This window comes from Pteropus vampyrus, unplaced genomic scaffold (genome assembly GCF_000151845.1).
Source record: "Pteropus vampyrus isolate Shadow unplaced genomic scaffold, Pvam_2.0 Scaffold9, whole genome shotgun sequence".
NCBI classification, from domain to species: domain Eukaryota; kingdom Metazoa; phylum Chordata; class Mammalia; order Chiroptera; family Pteropodidae; genus Pteropus; species Pteropus vampyrus.
This window is the reverse complement of record NW_011888790.1, coordinates 6,749,908-6,764,631: the sequence shown is the minus strand read 5'-3', so window position 1 is coordinate 6,764,631 and position 14,724 is coordinate 6,749,908. Positions and strand designations below refer to the sequence as shown.

Below are 14,724 nucleotides of genomic sequence, written 5' to 3'. Positions count from 1 at the left end.
TTAAAACTTTTTAAAATATCACCTGGAAATAATTATTAACAAAATCATGGTAAGCTGTACATCAATTGCTCTCTGAATTATGTTGTCAAATGTGAATAAATTTGATGTTTTGGGGACACACATTTATGTCACGGCATTAACATGCTAAGCTATAGCCTTGACAATGCAGAGTATTTAAAGTAATCATTGGGGACAGTGTAATGCTCCCCAAGCAGGAAAACATGCCAAGAGCCCAACCCCAAATCACATGGGTATTAAGAAGTGGGACTTGCACACTTCTCTTTCCCAGGCCTATCCCTTTTCCCAGGCCTATCCCTATTTCCAAAGGGGCTAGAAACCAATAATTTGATTCAACTTCCTTAGACTGCTATGGTTACTCTTTAAGCTTAATTTATGATAAACATAAAACATCTTAAGAGTCAGGTAATTAACTTCCAGTTCAAGAACTGTCAACATTGATTTAACTTTCTTTAAAATAGGAATCCAGTTTTTCTGGGTAAGTTGGTCAGCTGATTGAGGATGGAATGTGGCATGGGGTAGAATTTGTTTTCAGGGAACTGAAAACATAGGTCAAATATAAATAAAAACATTTATATATAATATAGATACACACCAAATTGTTAATTATAGATATCTCTAAAGAGGTATGTGGGATGGTGAGGAAAAAGTGATCTGAAAAGAAATTTTTATTTTTTACTCTATATTAAAGGCACAGATGAAACAGAAGTTTAAATTTTTGCTAGCATGAAGTCTTGTGTTACATTAACTACCTGGAGTTATACAAAGGCTTGTTTTAGGTTACCCTGTACTTTTTCCTTCTTCCCTCAAATAAAAACCTATTCTGAAGAATCTGCTAAAGTTAACTCTTGAATTTTATATATTAATCAGCCAACATAGTCCAAAAGTAATATACTTCAAATGAATTGTAAGCAGATGCCATTCTAATTTCCTGATTCACATGCTTAAGGGAGACTCTGATTCTAAGGTAAACACTGGTTTGCATTAACATTTTGTGATTCTAATGAAGTCTATTTAATTGACCAGATATCTTCTGAGAAGGCCTCATGGAGAATCAGAGGTTACTCAAAAAGGCAAAACACACCCAAAGTGATGTGGGAGAAAACAAAATGAAAGTCTGTTATGCCAACAGAAGAACTCCAATATATCTTGGTAAGAGAAAAAAGCAAGTTGGAAAACATATGCATAGTAAGAACAATTTATGTAGAAATTTTAAACCCACAAAACTATGTACTTCTATAGGTAAATATATATGTGTATAAATGCATAGGGGAAAAGTAATTGAAGAGTATACACTAGAGAGCAATAGTTACCATGTGGGAGGGGGGTGTCCCAGGGGCCCTTTCACAATATCTGTACTTTTTATTCTTTTTCTTAGAATATATTGTTACTTAGATAATTAAATACAAAATGAAGAACTTTGGGAAATACTACATATGACTGTTTCCTTAAAATAGCTTGCTACAGAACATACAGTTTAGCAAACACTGCTGTCGTCTATTTTAAACATTATCATACTTTGTTCCTGCTATCCCTTACCTTTCTTGCATTTGCTCTACACAAATTCATATCTAAGGAAATCATACCAGCTTTTTCTTGAGTACTTGATTATGAAGAGATGATACAGTTGCCAGGAAGTGTCAAAATCAAGATAAGAACTGATACAATGGGAACAAGGGTCATTTAAACAGATAGGCCCACCTTATGGCTTTAATGTGATGCATTTGGAAATATGTGCAGGCTTCTAAAAAGGACAAGATGTTTTCCTGCTGGGTGTACCATGTGACATTTACTTGCCATGTTCATGTATCTACTGCAGAGAAAATGTTGCAGTATTAAGGTTAATACTCAGAAGCACACTCAGCTTCTCAGAAATGATATATAAATCCCAGATAGCACAAGTAGTGCTAAAGGTGTATGAAATATATATTAAAGTGGTATTTCTTTAGAAGTGAAGCATTTTTGTTTGAAATTGGAAACTCTTAAGAGTATCTCTATATGTGATTAATACTAAAATATTGACATTTAGGAAAATTTGTTCAGAATTATAATTAATCTGTTTTCTTGAAAAGAGAAAAGCCACAAGTCAGACATATGTGCAGCATGAATTTTGGCCCACAACACCAAATACATTACTGCTTTAGTTGATTAAAAATTACAGAATAGCAACATACTAGAACCAATGCCTATTACAAAATCAAGTAAATGTTATATTCCATGAAGTCCAGCTTTTAGTTATGAAAATCTAGATAACGAATTTTGTAATTTAGTAAAGAATACTTAAGGATCTACTCAGTAGAGGTAGGGTGCTGGTCACTACTACTTAGACCCTTTTTTAGATGATCTCAACATCTTAAACGGTCCCAAATTAAGCATTCTCTCTTCGTTGCACTGTATCTATAAAAAATACTATAAGAACTACAACAGCAAATAGAAGCCAAAAGATACATTTCAAAAGTTAAAGGCACAGATCAAACCACTTCTAGAGATAAGTGGTAATTATAAGGGTAAATTATATTATCTGTAGATAATATAAGATCAATGATCTATACTCTTGGTAGGATAGAAAATTGTAAATTATGTATTAAAAGAAATAAATAGCATCTAATTCATTCTTTAAAATGCTCTAAATATTTGGCACAATACATAGCTTTTCTTATTTAGAAACTATGTGATAAAAGTAATATTTTTTGAAATGATTTTTAAAATTGTCAGGTTATTGTTTCACATCCACCTGACTCCCATTCGACTCCTCACCATTTTCTTCCCTAGTTCCCAAATTTTGTCCTCTTTTTTACTGAAAATCTAAAAATGAAGTATCATTCTTCTTTCTTACTTTAATGGCAAATAAAATGTAATCATTCATAATATGTGGCTAATATAAAAAAAAAAAAATTCACAATTTAACTGTTAATAGCCATAGATCTAGGGTAGTTTCAGGAGGTATCCCTAGAACAAAGCAAATTTAAACGCTCATATTTTATCCAAGAATGTGATGCTTTTCTCTTTCCAGATTACTATTTATCCCAAAATTATCACGATATACATTTTTAAAACAATAATCTTTCTCTATAATCACAAAACAAGCAGAATATCTATCAACATTACAGAAATGACTGTATACTTTTAACATAATCGTCAGATATTTTTAATGACTATCTTAAACTAATTTCTAATTATATACACACTTACTACTTGAAAAATATATAGAGATTCTACCTACCTACTACTTTTAAATATACAACACGATAACTTGTGTCTTCTTCCTAATAGCACAGTTTTAAGGACAGGCACACAAAAGATATATTAGAGGTGAAGAAAGTATCAGAAAATTTTCCTCAACCTTGGTTTATCATCTCTTTATCTTTCCTTTATATACATACTAATTTATTAGTCCTCTTTCATTACCCTTTCACCCTATTCCTACCTAAAGACCTTTTGGGCTTCAGAGCAAGGACGGGTTTACTATATTACCTATTGTTGCTACTGAAGCTCAAATTACAGGTTTAAGAAAGAATGAAATGCTTGAGGTTAAGAAAGATTACACAAAATCCAAGGGAGAGTAGAGGGAAAAAAAATATGGAGAGTGGTTGTACCCTACCAATAATTACCTGGCAATTGCAGAGCAGAGGTTCCTATCCAGACTTTATAGGGTCAAAAATTGAGAGAACAACTCTCTAATTATCAGGCTTTATGATTTCATTGTTTGAAATAATGCTCGATATCATCAAAAAGGCAAAACACACCCATAGTGACGTGGGAGAAAACAAAATGAAAGTCTGTTATGCCAACAGAAGAACTCCAATATATCTTGGTAAGAAAAATATGTTTTTTAAAAAACATATTTCACTCCAATTGAAAAGAGCATATTTCCCATCTACAAGAGTAGAAATGGCAGGGCTTTTCTACCTCTGAAAGAACCAGGACAAAAATAATTTTCCTGTATCTGCACTCATGATATGTACTTCCCCCAACCCCCTGCATAAACACTAACTTCACAGGAAATTGTGAGACTACATAGAGTACAGTCGTCACATAAAAGAAGACAATTTTAGCTTATCTCCCTGACTCTTCCCATTCTCCACCTTCCGAAACACACAACAGAGATCAGTGTGTTGAATTTGACAAGGACAATAATTTTAAAAAGTAAAGTGAGGACTCATAGAACCCTTAAATTAATACTAAGTTAAAATCCTAACATCATAACATCAAGGTGTCAATTCATTCAACTTTTAACCCATTTAGGAAGGTTTAAGCTATTAACTTAAAAATATGGTAGTACTTCTTTAGTAAGTATAGCTTCTTTATATCCTTTAATTGCTCATGCTAACAACTTTTATTACATACTACTGCTCCCTATAAGAAGTAAATCCAAGGACAATTCCATTTTATCTTAGACATAACATTTACTAGTTTTCCAAGCATGACAGAAATGGAAAAAAATATATATATATTAGAACAAGAACAATTTGTTAATTTCTACAATTTGTGTTCCTTCTGTAAGAAGTGCCTGATTCTATTAAAATTAACAAACGTAAGATCAGTCCTATGCTTTAGGGGGAAAAAAAACCTAATGAGAGACTAATTTACAAAGTATACAAGAATATAATTTTATAATAAATCTTTCCAGTGTTCGCCATAACTTCATTACATGAAATGTTTCCCTTCACAGAAACTCAGAATAGCTCTTATAAAATGAAACTAAACTTTCTGTGTTCATTTCTGGCAAGCATTGAACAAAACTGAAAAAATCTTGCTCACAAAGGATTTAAAAGTGCTGCCTCAGGAGCATAAACTACCACTAACATGCTGTATGAATGAGTCTTGGTGAGTGGCTACTATCTGGGACCTCTTCCTCTCTTCTCAAACCAGTGAACCCATCTCAAATAAAGTCTAAAAGAAAACTAAAGCTGTGGCAGAAGTGAAACTCAGCATGCTTCACTCAAATACTTCTAAGGTAACCATTCTAAAGCAAAATTGGCTAAAGTTATCTCTTTTATAAAAAAAAACAAAAAACAAAGAACAAAAAAACCGAAAGGCAAATGCTGCTGTTCAATCATCGGATAGACTTACAGAGGCCAAAACATGTGACAATAGCAAGAATTCAAGTAAAGTTATGTGAAAATTTAAACACGCCACTTTCAAGTTAAGACAAAAGTGAAGGGGAGCTATGATCTTTATATCAGAGTCAAAAAGCTTAGGCATTATCACCAAATGTTAATCACTTTACAGTCATCAATGAGACTATTGTATATATTTTTGCACCTTGCGCTTGTAAAAGCAGATAAAATATTTAATATGTAATTTACAATGTATTTTACTAGCTCAGCATACAGGATGTATATAGATTATATCAAAGTAGTAGACAGGGGCCTGTGCAAACCCTGCAAAAATAGTACTTCAGGTATCTGCTAATTAAAAAAAAAAAAAAAAGAAAGAAAACAAAAATAGTTTGCTGTTTAGAAGTGATACAATTCAAACTACCACAAAATACAAAGGGCTGCAAAATGTATACCATTCCAACAACATATATAAGTTATTAAATAAAGATTTGACTTAAAAGAATATAAATGAAGCCTTTAAGTGGGTCTTTTCTACATGCATATTATTCCTTAGTAAAGAAAAAATATGTAAAAAGGCCATTGGTAATTGCTTTGTTAACATTTGTAGAAAATGCCAATTCTCTGGTCACAAACTTCACTAAGTATAGCACTTAAGGTCTCTGCAGTGTTATAAACGTAATTTAAAATACTGTTAATTCTATAATTCCATTGGTAAAATAACGTGACTCGGAATATGGCAGTCTTCATGTTGAGGGCAATGATCCACAGTTTGTTTGAATTTCTTAGGTGTGAACAGTTATCCAGAAGAACAGCACCCTCCACCACCGCTCTGGCCTTGAGGTTCATCATCGATTATCTGTACACCTCGCCTTGCAGCTCCTGGTTGGCTGGAGCCATTGCCTTTTGCCCTCTCATCCACTTGTGCTGTTTCTATCATCCCTAAGAGAGAGAGAAAGCAGAAATTATTTAGGACCATAAACTTTGAGTTCTCCCTTCCTAATATTTCAGTGTACCACCATGATAACCATTTCCGACTTTAAACCAACAAGGAAACTAAATAATAAACATTTTTCAGCTCACTAAATAGCTTTTACTACAAGTTTAAAAAAATTAATAGCAAGTATATTTGTCCAGATGTATAATGGCCACAGTGACATCAATAGAGAAAAAAAAAGTTTTTGCCCTGATCAAATGACTATATACGTGTAATCCTTAAGATTTTCCATATATACTCAGAAATACGTCAAAGTCCAAACTGTTCCAAATACAAGTGGTATTTAGGGTACAACACTTATTCTTCAACTAATAAAGTATAATTGAAAGAATAAAAGAGTTAAAGATAAGGAAAAACAAAGCTGGAGGACTCACACTGTCTGATTTAAAGATATAGGAGAAAGTTACTCTAACAAAGACAGATATTGGTAAAAGGAAAAATATAGAGTTCAATGGAATACAGTCCAGATATAGACCCCCTTTTTTTGGTCACTTGACTTTTGACATATGTGCCAAGATTATTCAATGAAGAAAGAATAATCTTTTCAAGAAACAACTGGAATTGTACATTTATGGATAAAAAATAAACTTTGATCTGTACCTCTCACCATATGCAAAAATTAACAAAAATGAATCACAGATCTAAATGTAAAAAATAAAATTTCTGTAAGAAAACATAGAAGGAAATCTCCCTAGGAGAAAAGTTTTGTGACTTTGAGTTAGGCAAAGATTTCTCATATAAAACAACAAACATGAACAATAAAGAAAAACTAATAAACCAATCCGCACTAATTTTTAGAACTTCTGTTTAAGATGAAAATATAAGACATAGACTAAGAGTAAACATTTGCAAAATATTTATCTGAAAAGATAAGGAAAGAAAAGAGGGAGTCCTTAAAACAGAACACAGCTTCTTAAACTTGGGTCCAGAGACGGCTCTTGAACAAAGGTTTCCAAATTGAGGTGTGTGGGACAATCCACTGAGATGAAGTTAGAAAACATTACAAATTCTAACTTCTACTTTGTCTTCTTCAACCTTTAAAAATTTCTATTTTTTATGTGTCTTTTTATAATGTACAAAGCATATTAGTACTTGTATATGTTCTTTATTTTTAAATAAACATATGGGAAATACTCAGAAATTTTTTATTAAACATGTGAGACTGGTAACATTTAAAAGTGAATTATCTAGAACCTTGGTACTCAAAGTATGGCCTGAGGACAGCATCATCACCACTTGGGAGCCTGTTAGAAATGAAAAGCTCAGGCCCACATTAGACCCACTATATCAAAATATACATTTAAACAAAATCCCCAAGTGACTGGTATATACAGCAGTGATTCTCAAACTTTAGTGTACACCTGAATCATACAGAGGGACTGTTAAAACATAGATTCTGGATACCACCTCATGAGAATCTGATTCAGGAGGTTTGGGGTAGGGCCTCAAAACTTGCATTTCTAACATGGTCTCAAGTGATGCTGATGCTGCTGATCAGGGGTCCTCACTTAGAAAATTACTACTCTAGAAGAATTACGAATGACTTTTGGGTTTTCATAGAACTGAAATTTACTCCAAAGTTTGTGGATACAAACATAGTTTCATCGAATTCTCAAAAGAGTATGAGGTCCATAAATTCTATAATTTAACAAAATCATTTCAATCCACTATTCCACAGACTAGGGTTTTACAAAATATGGTATGCACTTCACTGGTAATATGAGAAATGACTTTTGGGTTGTATATACACAAACATTTTCCCTTCTCTCTTTTAAAAACTTTTTGATATAAAAAATTTCAAGCATATATATAAAAGTAGAAAGCATAGCATAATGATAATCCTTATGTCCATCACATGATTTCATCCATACCCGACAAGCATCCCTACCTTACTTTGAATCAAATTCCAGATACAAGTTTATTCATAAATTATTTTAACATGAAGAACTTTTTTAAAAAATAAGAACTCATTTTTAAAATATAACCACAACTCCATAATCGCACCTAAAATTTTTACGATAACTTCTTTTTTAAAAAAAGTTTATTTTGTATTGAGGTAACATAAGTTAACATTATATAAATTTCAGGTATAGAACATTATAACTTAATATCTGTATACTTTATTGTGTGCTCACCACCAAAAGTCGACTTTCCATCTATTAGCATATATTGGACCCCTTTTACCCATTTCTGCCTCCCCCATCCCTTCAATAATTTCTTAATTATCATCAAATATCCAGTGAGTGTTCATAGTCTCAATTGTTTCACAAATGTTCTTTTTCACTACTTTGTCAAATCAGAATCCAAATAAGGTCCATCTGCTGCAAAATGTTGTTACAGCTCTCAAATCTGTTTTAATCTGTATATCCCCTCTCCGTTTTTACTTTTAATAGTTATGTACTTTATTTAATATGTATTTCGCACATACCACACACAGATTTCATAGCCATTAATTACTGCTTGAAATAGGGCTAAAGTAGATATTTAAGCTTTAAGAAATGAGTTAAAGAAAAAATATCAAGTAAATAATAATACTGGTAGATGTGACCAATTATCAATGTGATCATTAATGGAGACTAAAATATCACTTTAGAAATATTACCAATATTTTTAAAAGAGCCATTTCTAAACACAGTAAATCTGAATATACCTACTTTTACAAAGATCAAGAAAGAGTTCCTCAATTCCTTTGTTCTGTTTGGCTGATGTGTGATAATGTTTTGCTCCCACAGATTCTGCATACCTTAAAAAAAAAATAACATCAGTGACTGATCTAAAAATTTTTTTCATGTTTTTGTCATGACTGCTATTTTTTTCACAGTAGCAATTGTAGTGACTTATTACTAATTAACCCAGATTTAGTAAAATTAAGATCATATAGCCATTTAACATCTCTATACATTTAACCAAATTTTAAATATGAACACAAGTATAATGAGACAAAATTTTTTAAGTTAATTTGGAACCCAAATAGTTTAAAATTTTTTGTGACTCACTGACTATTGGACCATGATAGTTTTCTTTTGCACCACTCATATTTGTTATTGAAATCAAAAAGAGAAGTGAGAGTGGAATATCTTTAAATGTTGCCAAAAGTCTAGAAATTACCAATGTAAATAGGCTTCACTGAATCCAAAAGCTCAATATATATTAAGAAAAAATAAACCCAAATCTATCTATATATATATATAATTAAGAGGTTTGAGTAATACTTAAATAGTAAAGTAAAGTACACTGTGCCAAAGAAAGTTTTCTACTGGGGAGTGATTGTTGGGGGAGGAGAGGAAAAGGAAGGTGGCAGGGATAACACTTACGATTCTGCTTCTTGAATGGAAACATGTCTCTCCTTTTCCAAGTCTATTTTATTACCTAATTTGAAAAAGTAAATGCCAATCTTTAATATTGACTCATTCTTATAACAAAATTAAGCCAATTCAAAATACACAACTGCCATTTTAATCACATGGAAAATATAAATCCCCATCAGACTTCTAAATGTCCTGAAATGATAAAGTTAACCCCTGAGATATGAAGGTTAATCATAACTATCAAAGTGAATGCCTTGACCTCCCTCAAATGGCTCAGTGAACTGCCCTCCTGAAGCTGCAGCCTGTCAGAGAAAATAACTTTTCCAAAGAGATGGACATTATTCCTTGATTTAAGATATAAACAAGGACTAAGATTTACTAAGGAACTTAGGGAATAAACCTATGATTCTTAGCCAGATTTAAAATTACTGAAAATAAGTTCAGCTTTCCTTAAAAAAGGGAACCAAACTGAGATTATGCTAAAAAACCACCAGAACAAAAGTGAAGAAACTGCAAAATGCAGATGCAGATTCCTTATTAAATACAGGATAGAGGTTAAGGTGAGTTGGCTGGACACACAGAATACTAAAGGTAAGGGAAATACCAGAGGAATGGAAAAAAACCCTAAGGAAGACACTTCAAACAAATATTTTAATTTCTTCTATTATGATCTGGGGCCAAGGGTGGGGAAATGGAATGGGGAGAAGGAATTTTGTAAATGAAGTCATTTTTCTTGGGACCTTAGAGAATCTAGAAGACAATTTCAGATAAAGCACTGAAGTAAGCACCTAATGAAAGATGCAATGCTTAGAACTGAGAAGTACAAGCCCAGAGATTCTAAATAGGAAGGACTTCAAATAATCTGAGCACCTAACTGTGAGCAGCTGCAATCAACTACATGACATCATAGCCTAAGGATGACAGGGAAGGAAGTAGACTATACTAAAACTCAGTGGGTAACAACAAATTCAGTAATTAAACTCCTTCTTTAAACAGTTATTTGTCTACCTCAGCAAGAAGATACATAATAGTCCTGATTTCCGACACACTTTTCAGTAAAAAATTTTAATTTGCTAAATATTACTGCCAATATATTCAACGGTCACCAGATTAAAACAAGTAATTTTATGCTATGACGAATGCAAAAAGCACCACCTAGCGGCCAGTGGCTCCAATAATGCACAAGATTCTGCCACTCTTAAAAGATAAAATAGGATTGTCTCCTAGAGGTAGCAAGATCTTTGTTCCAATCAACTAATACTAAAACTCCTTTTCCTTAATCTTTAATGCCTCTTTTTTCAAATTCCACCAGAATTATCAATATCTATTTTAAAAAATGAGGAAAGAAAAAAATAGACAATCACTGACTCAAATGAATATTTGGGGGAAATTATTCAGACAGTGCTTTATTATTATTTTGTAACATTTAAACTTAACTACTCTAGTTACCAATAAAATAACTATTTTAAAAACTATTTAAAAAAATTTAATCCCTCTATGAAATAACTACTATTTCTTTGACTAATCAGTGTTCATAAAGGCTTTATTAGCACAGACTAAGCCACAAGAAACTGCCTATTAGTGACTGATATCTTCTCAAAGCTCAAAACTGTTCTTAATTCCTATAAAGCAAGACAACTAAAGGATTAAGACTTTGAGATTCATATCTGTTTCAATGCTATGGTGCGCCTACATAGGGAACTTTCTAATAGGCTTAAAACACATGAAAACAAGGAAACCACCAAAGCAAGCACCTACTTGAAAGTATAGTACTAAAAAGGTTAGGGAAAAAATTGGCTGAAGATAATCGAAAGATAAAAAATAAAAAATAAATAAAAAAAAAAAGCCACTCTGCTAAGAATAGTAAAAACTTTATCTTCTTTAAAAATATATATTTGAATTAAGAATATAGTAGGGATATACCCATTACTAAGGACAGATGGCATAATAGCAATAAAAAAGCTAGAACCATATTTCACTTAGAATGGATGGTGTATGACCTAGTAGAAAGCAGCTTTCAAAAGCTTTTTAAATCTGAAAAAAAAAAAAAAAAACTTGTTTTTTTAAGTCCTGGCTCACTTCATTACTCTAAGATTTTAGGCAAATTACTTACCTCTCTTAGTCGCACTTTGTACAAATATAGCTAACAAACTTAGCAGGGCTAATGTGAAAACATGATATGTGTAAAAGGCTTAGCATATAGCCAATGCTCAATAAAGAATAGTTATTAATATCATCCATATTTATCACAGTGAATGACCAAATGGAAAATCAATATTGTTATGAGAGAATTAAAGCCTATGATAGATAACATACTTTCTACCACCATCCTGCTGGCTTCAATTAGCTAATTTAGCTAATCCAACACTCCCAGAAATCTTTCCTTAACACCCTACCTCCTAAATTTAGCTAGATTTGCTTCTGTGCTTTCACAGCACTTTGTAGTACTTTCCCCTTCAAAGCATAATATATAATAATAGCTTGTTTTTCTCTCTCCCTACATAATAAGCTGAGAAGACAAAGACATTATCTATTTTGTTTACTTATTCACTACACTATTCCCAAAGCATGGTATGCAATATATAGCGTTGGTTAAGGATATTGGCTTGAAGTAGCAGACAGACCTTAATTAAAATCCCAGCTCTACCTCCAACTAGCTATGTTCTTTGGGAAGTATCAAGTTCTGTAAGCCCATTTCCTCATGTGTAAAAGAGAAGTGGCAACAATACCTTCTTACAGTGTTGCCAGGAGGCTTAAACAAAATAATAAATGTGTAGATCTTAGAATAGTACCTGGCACTCAATAAATGGTAACTATTATTGACAATAAATATTTGTTTAACAAACACAAATGTTAAGAACAGACTAGAAACAAAATACTGTCAAACAGAGCAACCACCGCCAAGAGTGTTGATCAATGGATTAACTAAAACCTGGAGCCAAAAAAGTCTTTGCTAATGAAGTACAGGGTTCTCTATACTTCATAGTGGTTAACACACTATCAGTGGTTTAGATAAGGATCTAGAAAGCTCAGTATCTAATTTGCACATGAAAAAGCTAGAGCATATATCAAACATAAAGATTCATAAACATAAGGAATTCTTACACTTGGGTTTAAACACTTATATAAGAACAAGATGGGAAAAGCCTGACAAAAGACCAATGCCTATACAAAATGAATTCATGGCCATGGACAATGGACTAGTGGTTACCAGAGGGGAGGGGGGAAGAGGGAGGTAGACAGGAGAAAAAGGAAAAAAAAGCAAAAAAAAAAGGAATTCAGATTTTTGTTAACTATAATCTATATAAAAGAGACAGTGATTGACATGGCTGCTAAAAAGTGTATACAATCTTGGGCAATGTTGGTAGAAGAACAGCATGGGGATTTTAAAAAGAGAGAACCACGTAAAAATACACTGGCTCAACGTTTGGATTCTAGTGTTCAAGTGTAAGAGACACACTGATACACTGAAATAAACCTAGGAAAAAATAATCAGAATAATAAGAATGTTTGGAAGTTAGGCCAAGTGAAAAACAGTTGAAGACCAAGAATGTAAGACTGTAGGTGAACCATCCAAGTAGGCTTTAAATGTCTGAAAGGTTGTCTTACGTAAAGGGAAAGAAACAAATGTTTGTCAAATGCCTTCTCTGTGCCAAGTGTTTTCCAAATCATTACTTAATCTTTACCAAAATCCTGAGAGGTATTATTATTTTGAAGTTAGCAATAAAACAGAAGAACTACTATAAATAAAACTACTAGCAATAAAACACTGAACTACTATAGAGAATAGAATGAAGATCAATAGGTAAAAAAAAAAATAATGCAAATGTCCACCAACAACAAAAGGATAAACTGTGAAATATTCATAGAATAAAGTAAGACAGCAAAAAGAATAAACTACAACTACATACAACAACACAGAGGAATCTTGCAAACATAATGTAAAGCCAAAGGAACCAGACAAAAAGGAGTACATGCTATATGATTCCATTTATATAAAATTCAAAACAAAATTAAACCATGCAGTAAAAAGTCAAGATAGTGTTTGGCAGTGGGGGGCAGTGAGGGGAAGGCAGCTGGGTAGTGCTGGGATGAAAAAACAGCACAAGGGGGCTTCTAAGATATTGGTTACATGGATATATTAACTTTGTGAAATTCTTTTGTGGTAAATGGGCTCTCAAAATCTCCCAACTCTGAATTACAACTAAAATTCTATGTCACATTTGCCAAGGAAAAAAGAGCATTTTATACCAATCATTAATAAACATTATATAACATTAAATGAAGAGCATCTGACCCTACTTGAGGTAGTAAGCTACCAGATCCAGTATTCATTCCTAAACCTTCTTATAATATGAACTTGAAGAATATACAGTTTAAGCTAATCATTCATAAGCTTATTTAACTAGCTAATTTAAAAACAAAACAAACAAACAAAAAAACATTACTTTGTAACCTTGGTCAAATCACAAGTTCTTGGGGCTTCTTTGCTTTCTTAAGTATATGTTGGTTATTTCTTTGTCTTTTCTGAGATAACCAGAATCACAAGTAATCAAATCTTCAGTTGTTCACCTATTTTGGCCACTTCAACTCCCAAGAAGTCTCATATACCACATAAAGCTAGGCCAAACTCACTAATGACTAGCTTTGATCAGTGTTCTGGTTTGAAATACTCCCAACATCTAGCCAAACATCTAGCATGTAGACTGAAAATCAGGCCAGGTCATCTCCTTGGCCTCTTCCTCTAGTCCTGCATCCTGATCTGGAACTGAAAAGCTGACTATACATTTAATGGTGATAAAATGCAACAAACATAAGCTCAAGTTAAAAACAAAAACTCTTAAGGCTAGGAGAAGCCCATGCTGACCGTTTCATTCTACTTCTCCCACTAAAACTCTCCTGGTTTCTCCCAAGCCATTTCTACTCTATCAGTAATACAGAAAGGAAGAGAGAAACAGCATGAGTCTATTCATTATAAGGATTAATAACATAAGCACAGGAGTCAGAATGACTTCAATTTAAATTCCATCTTCAATAGCTACCTGATATTGGTCAAGTTATTAATCATCTCCAAGGCTCAGTTTCCTCTATAAAGCCCTCAAAGGGTTATGAGGATCACATGAGATAACACCTACTGAGTATATAGCACAGCATCTGGTATACTTTATTGCTCAATAATTAGTTATTACATGAAAAAATAATAATCTAAAGAAAAGGGGAATCAAAGAGAAATTCCAGAACTCAAAGAGTTCTGGAGCACTTTTATTTTACCCATTAAGAATATTCCTCCTTTCTAGTATCATGATCTACTCATATCCTTATACATTTGTCCTTAACTTGA

At 32.6% G+C, this 14,724-nt stretch overlaps 1 protein-coding gene across 1 annotated transcript in view; it reads right to left on the bottom strand.

Annotated features, from left to right (window-relative positions):
• Positions 1–1,200: 1,200 nt before the first annotated feature.
• The window catches only part of RAB21 (RAB21, member RAS oncogene family), a 28,564-nt gene continuing 15,040 nt past the window's right edge, over positions 1,201–14,724 (bottom strand). The window contains exons 5-7 of the mRNA XM_011374366.2: positions 9,390–9,444; positions 8,730–8,818; positions 1,201–6,020 (exon numbers count right to left, since the gene is read on the bottom strand). Of these exons, the coding sequence (XP_011372668.1) occupies positions 5,878–6,020; positions 8,730–8,818; positions 9,390–9,444 (287 nt within the window). The 3' untranslated portion in view covers positions 1,201–5,877. The remainder of the gene's footprint in view (positions 6,021–8,729; positions 8,819–9,389; positions 9,445–14,724) is intronic.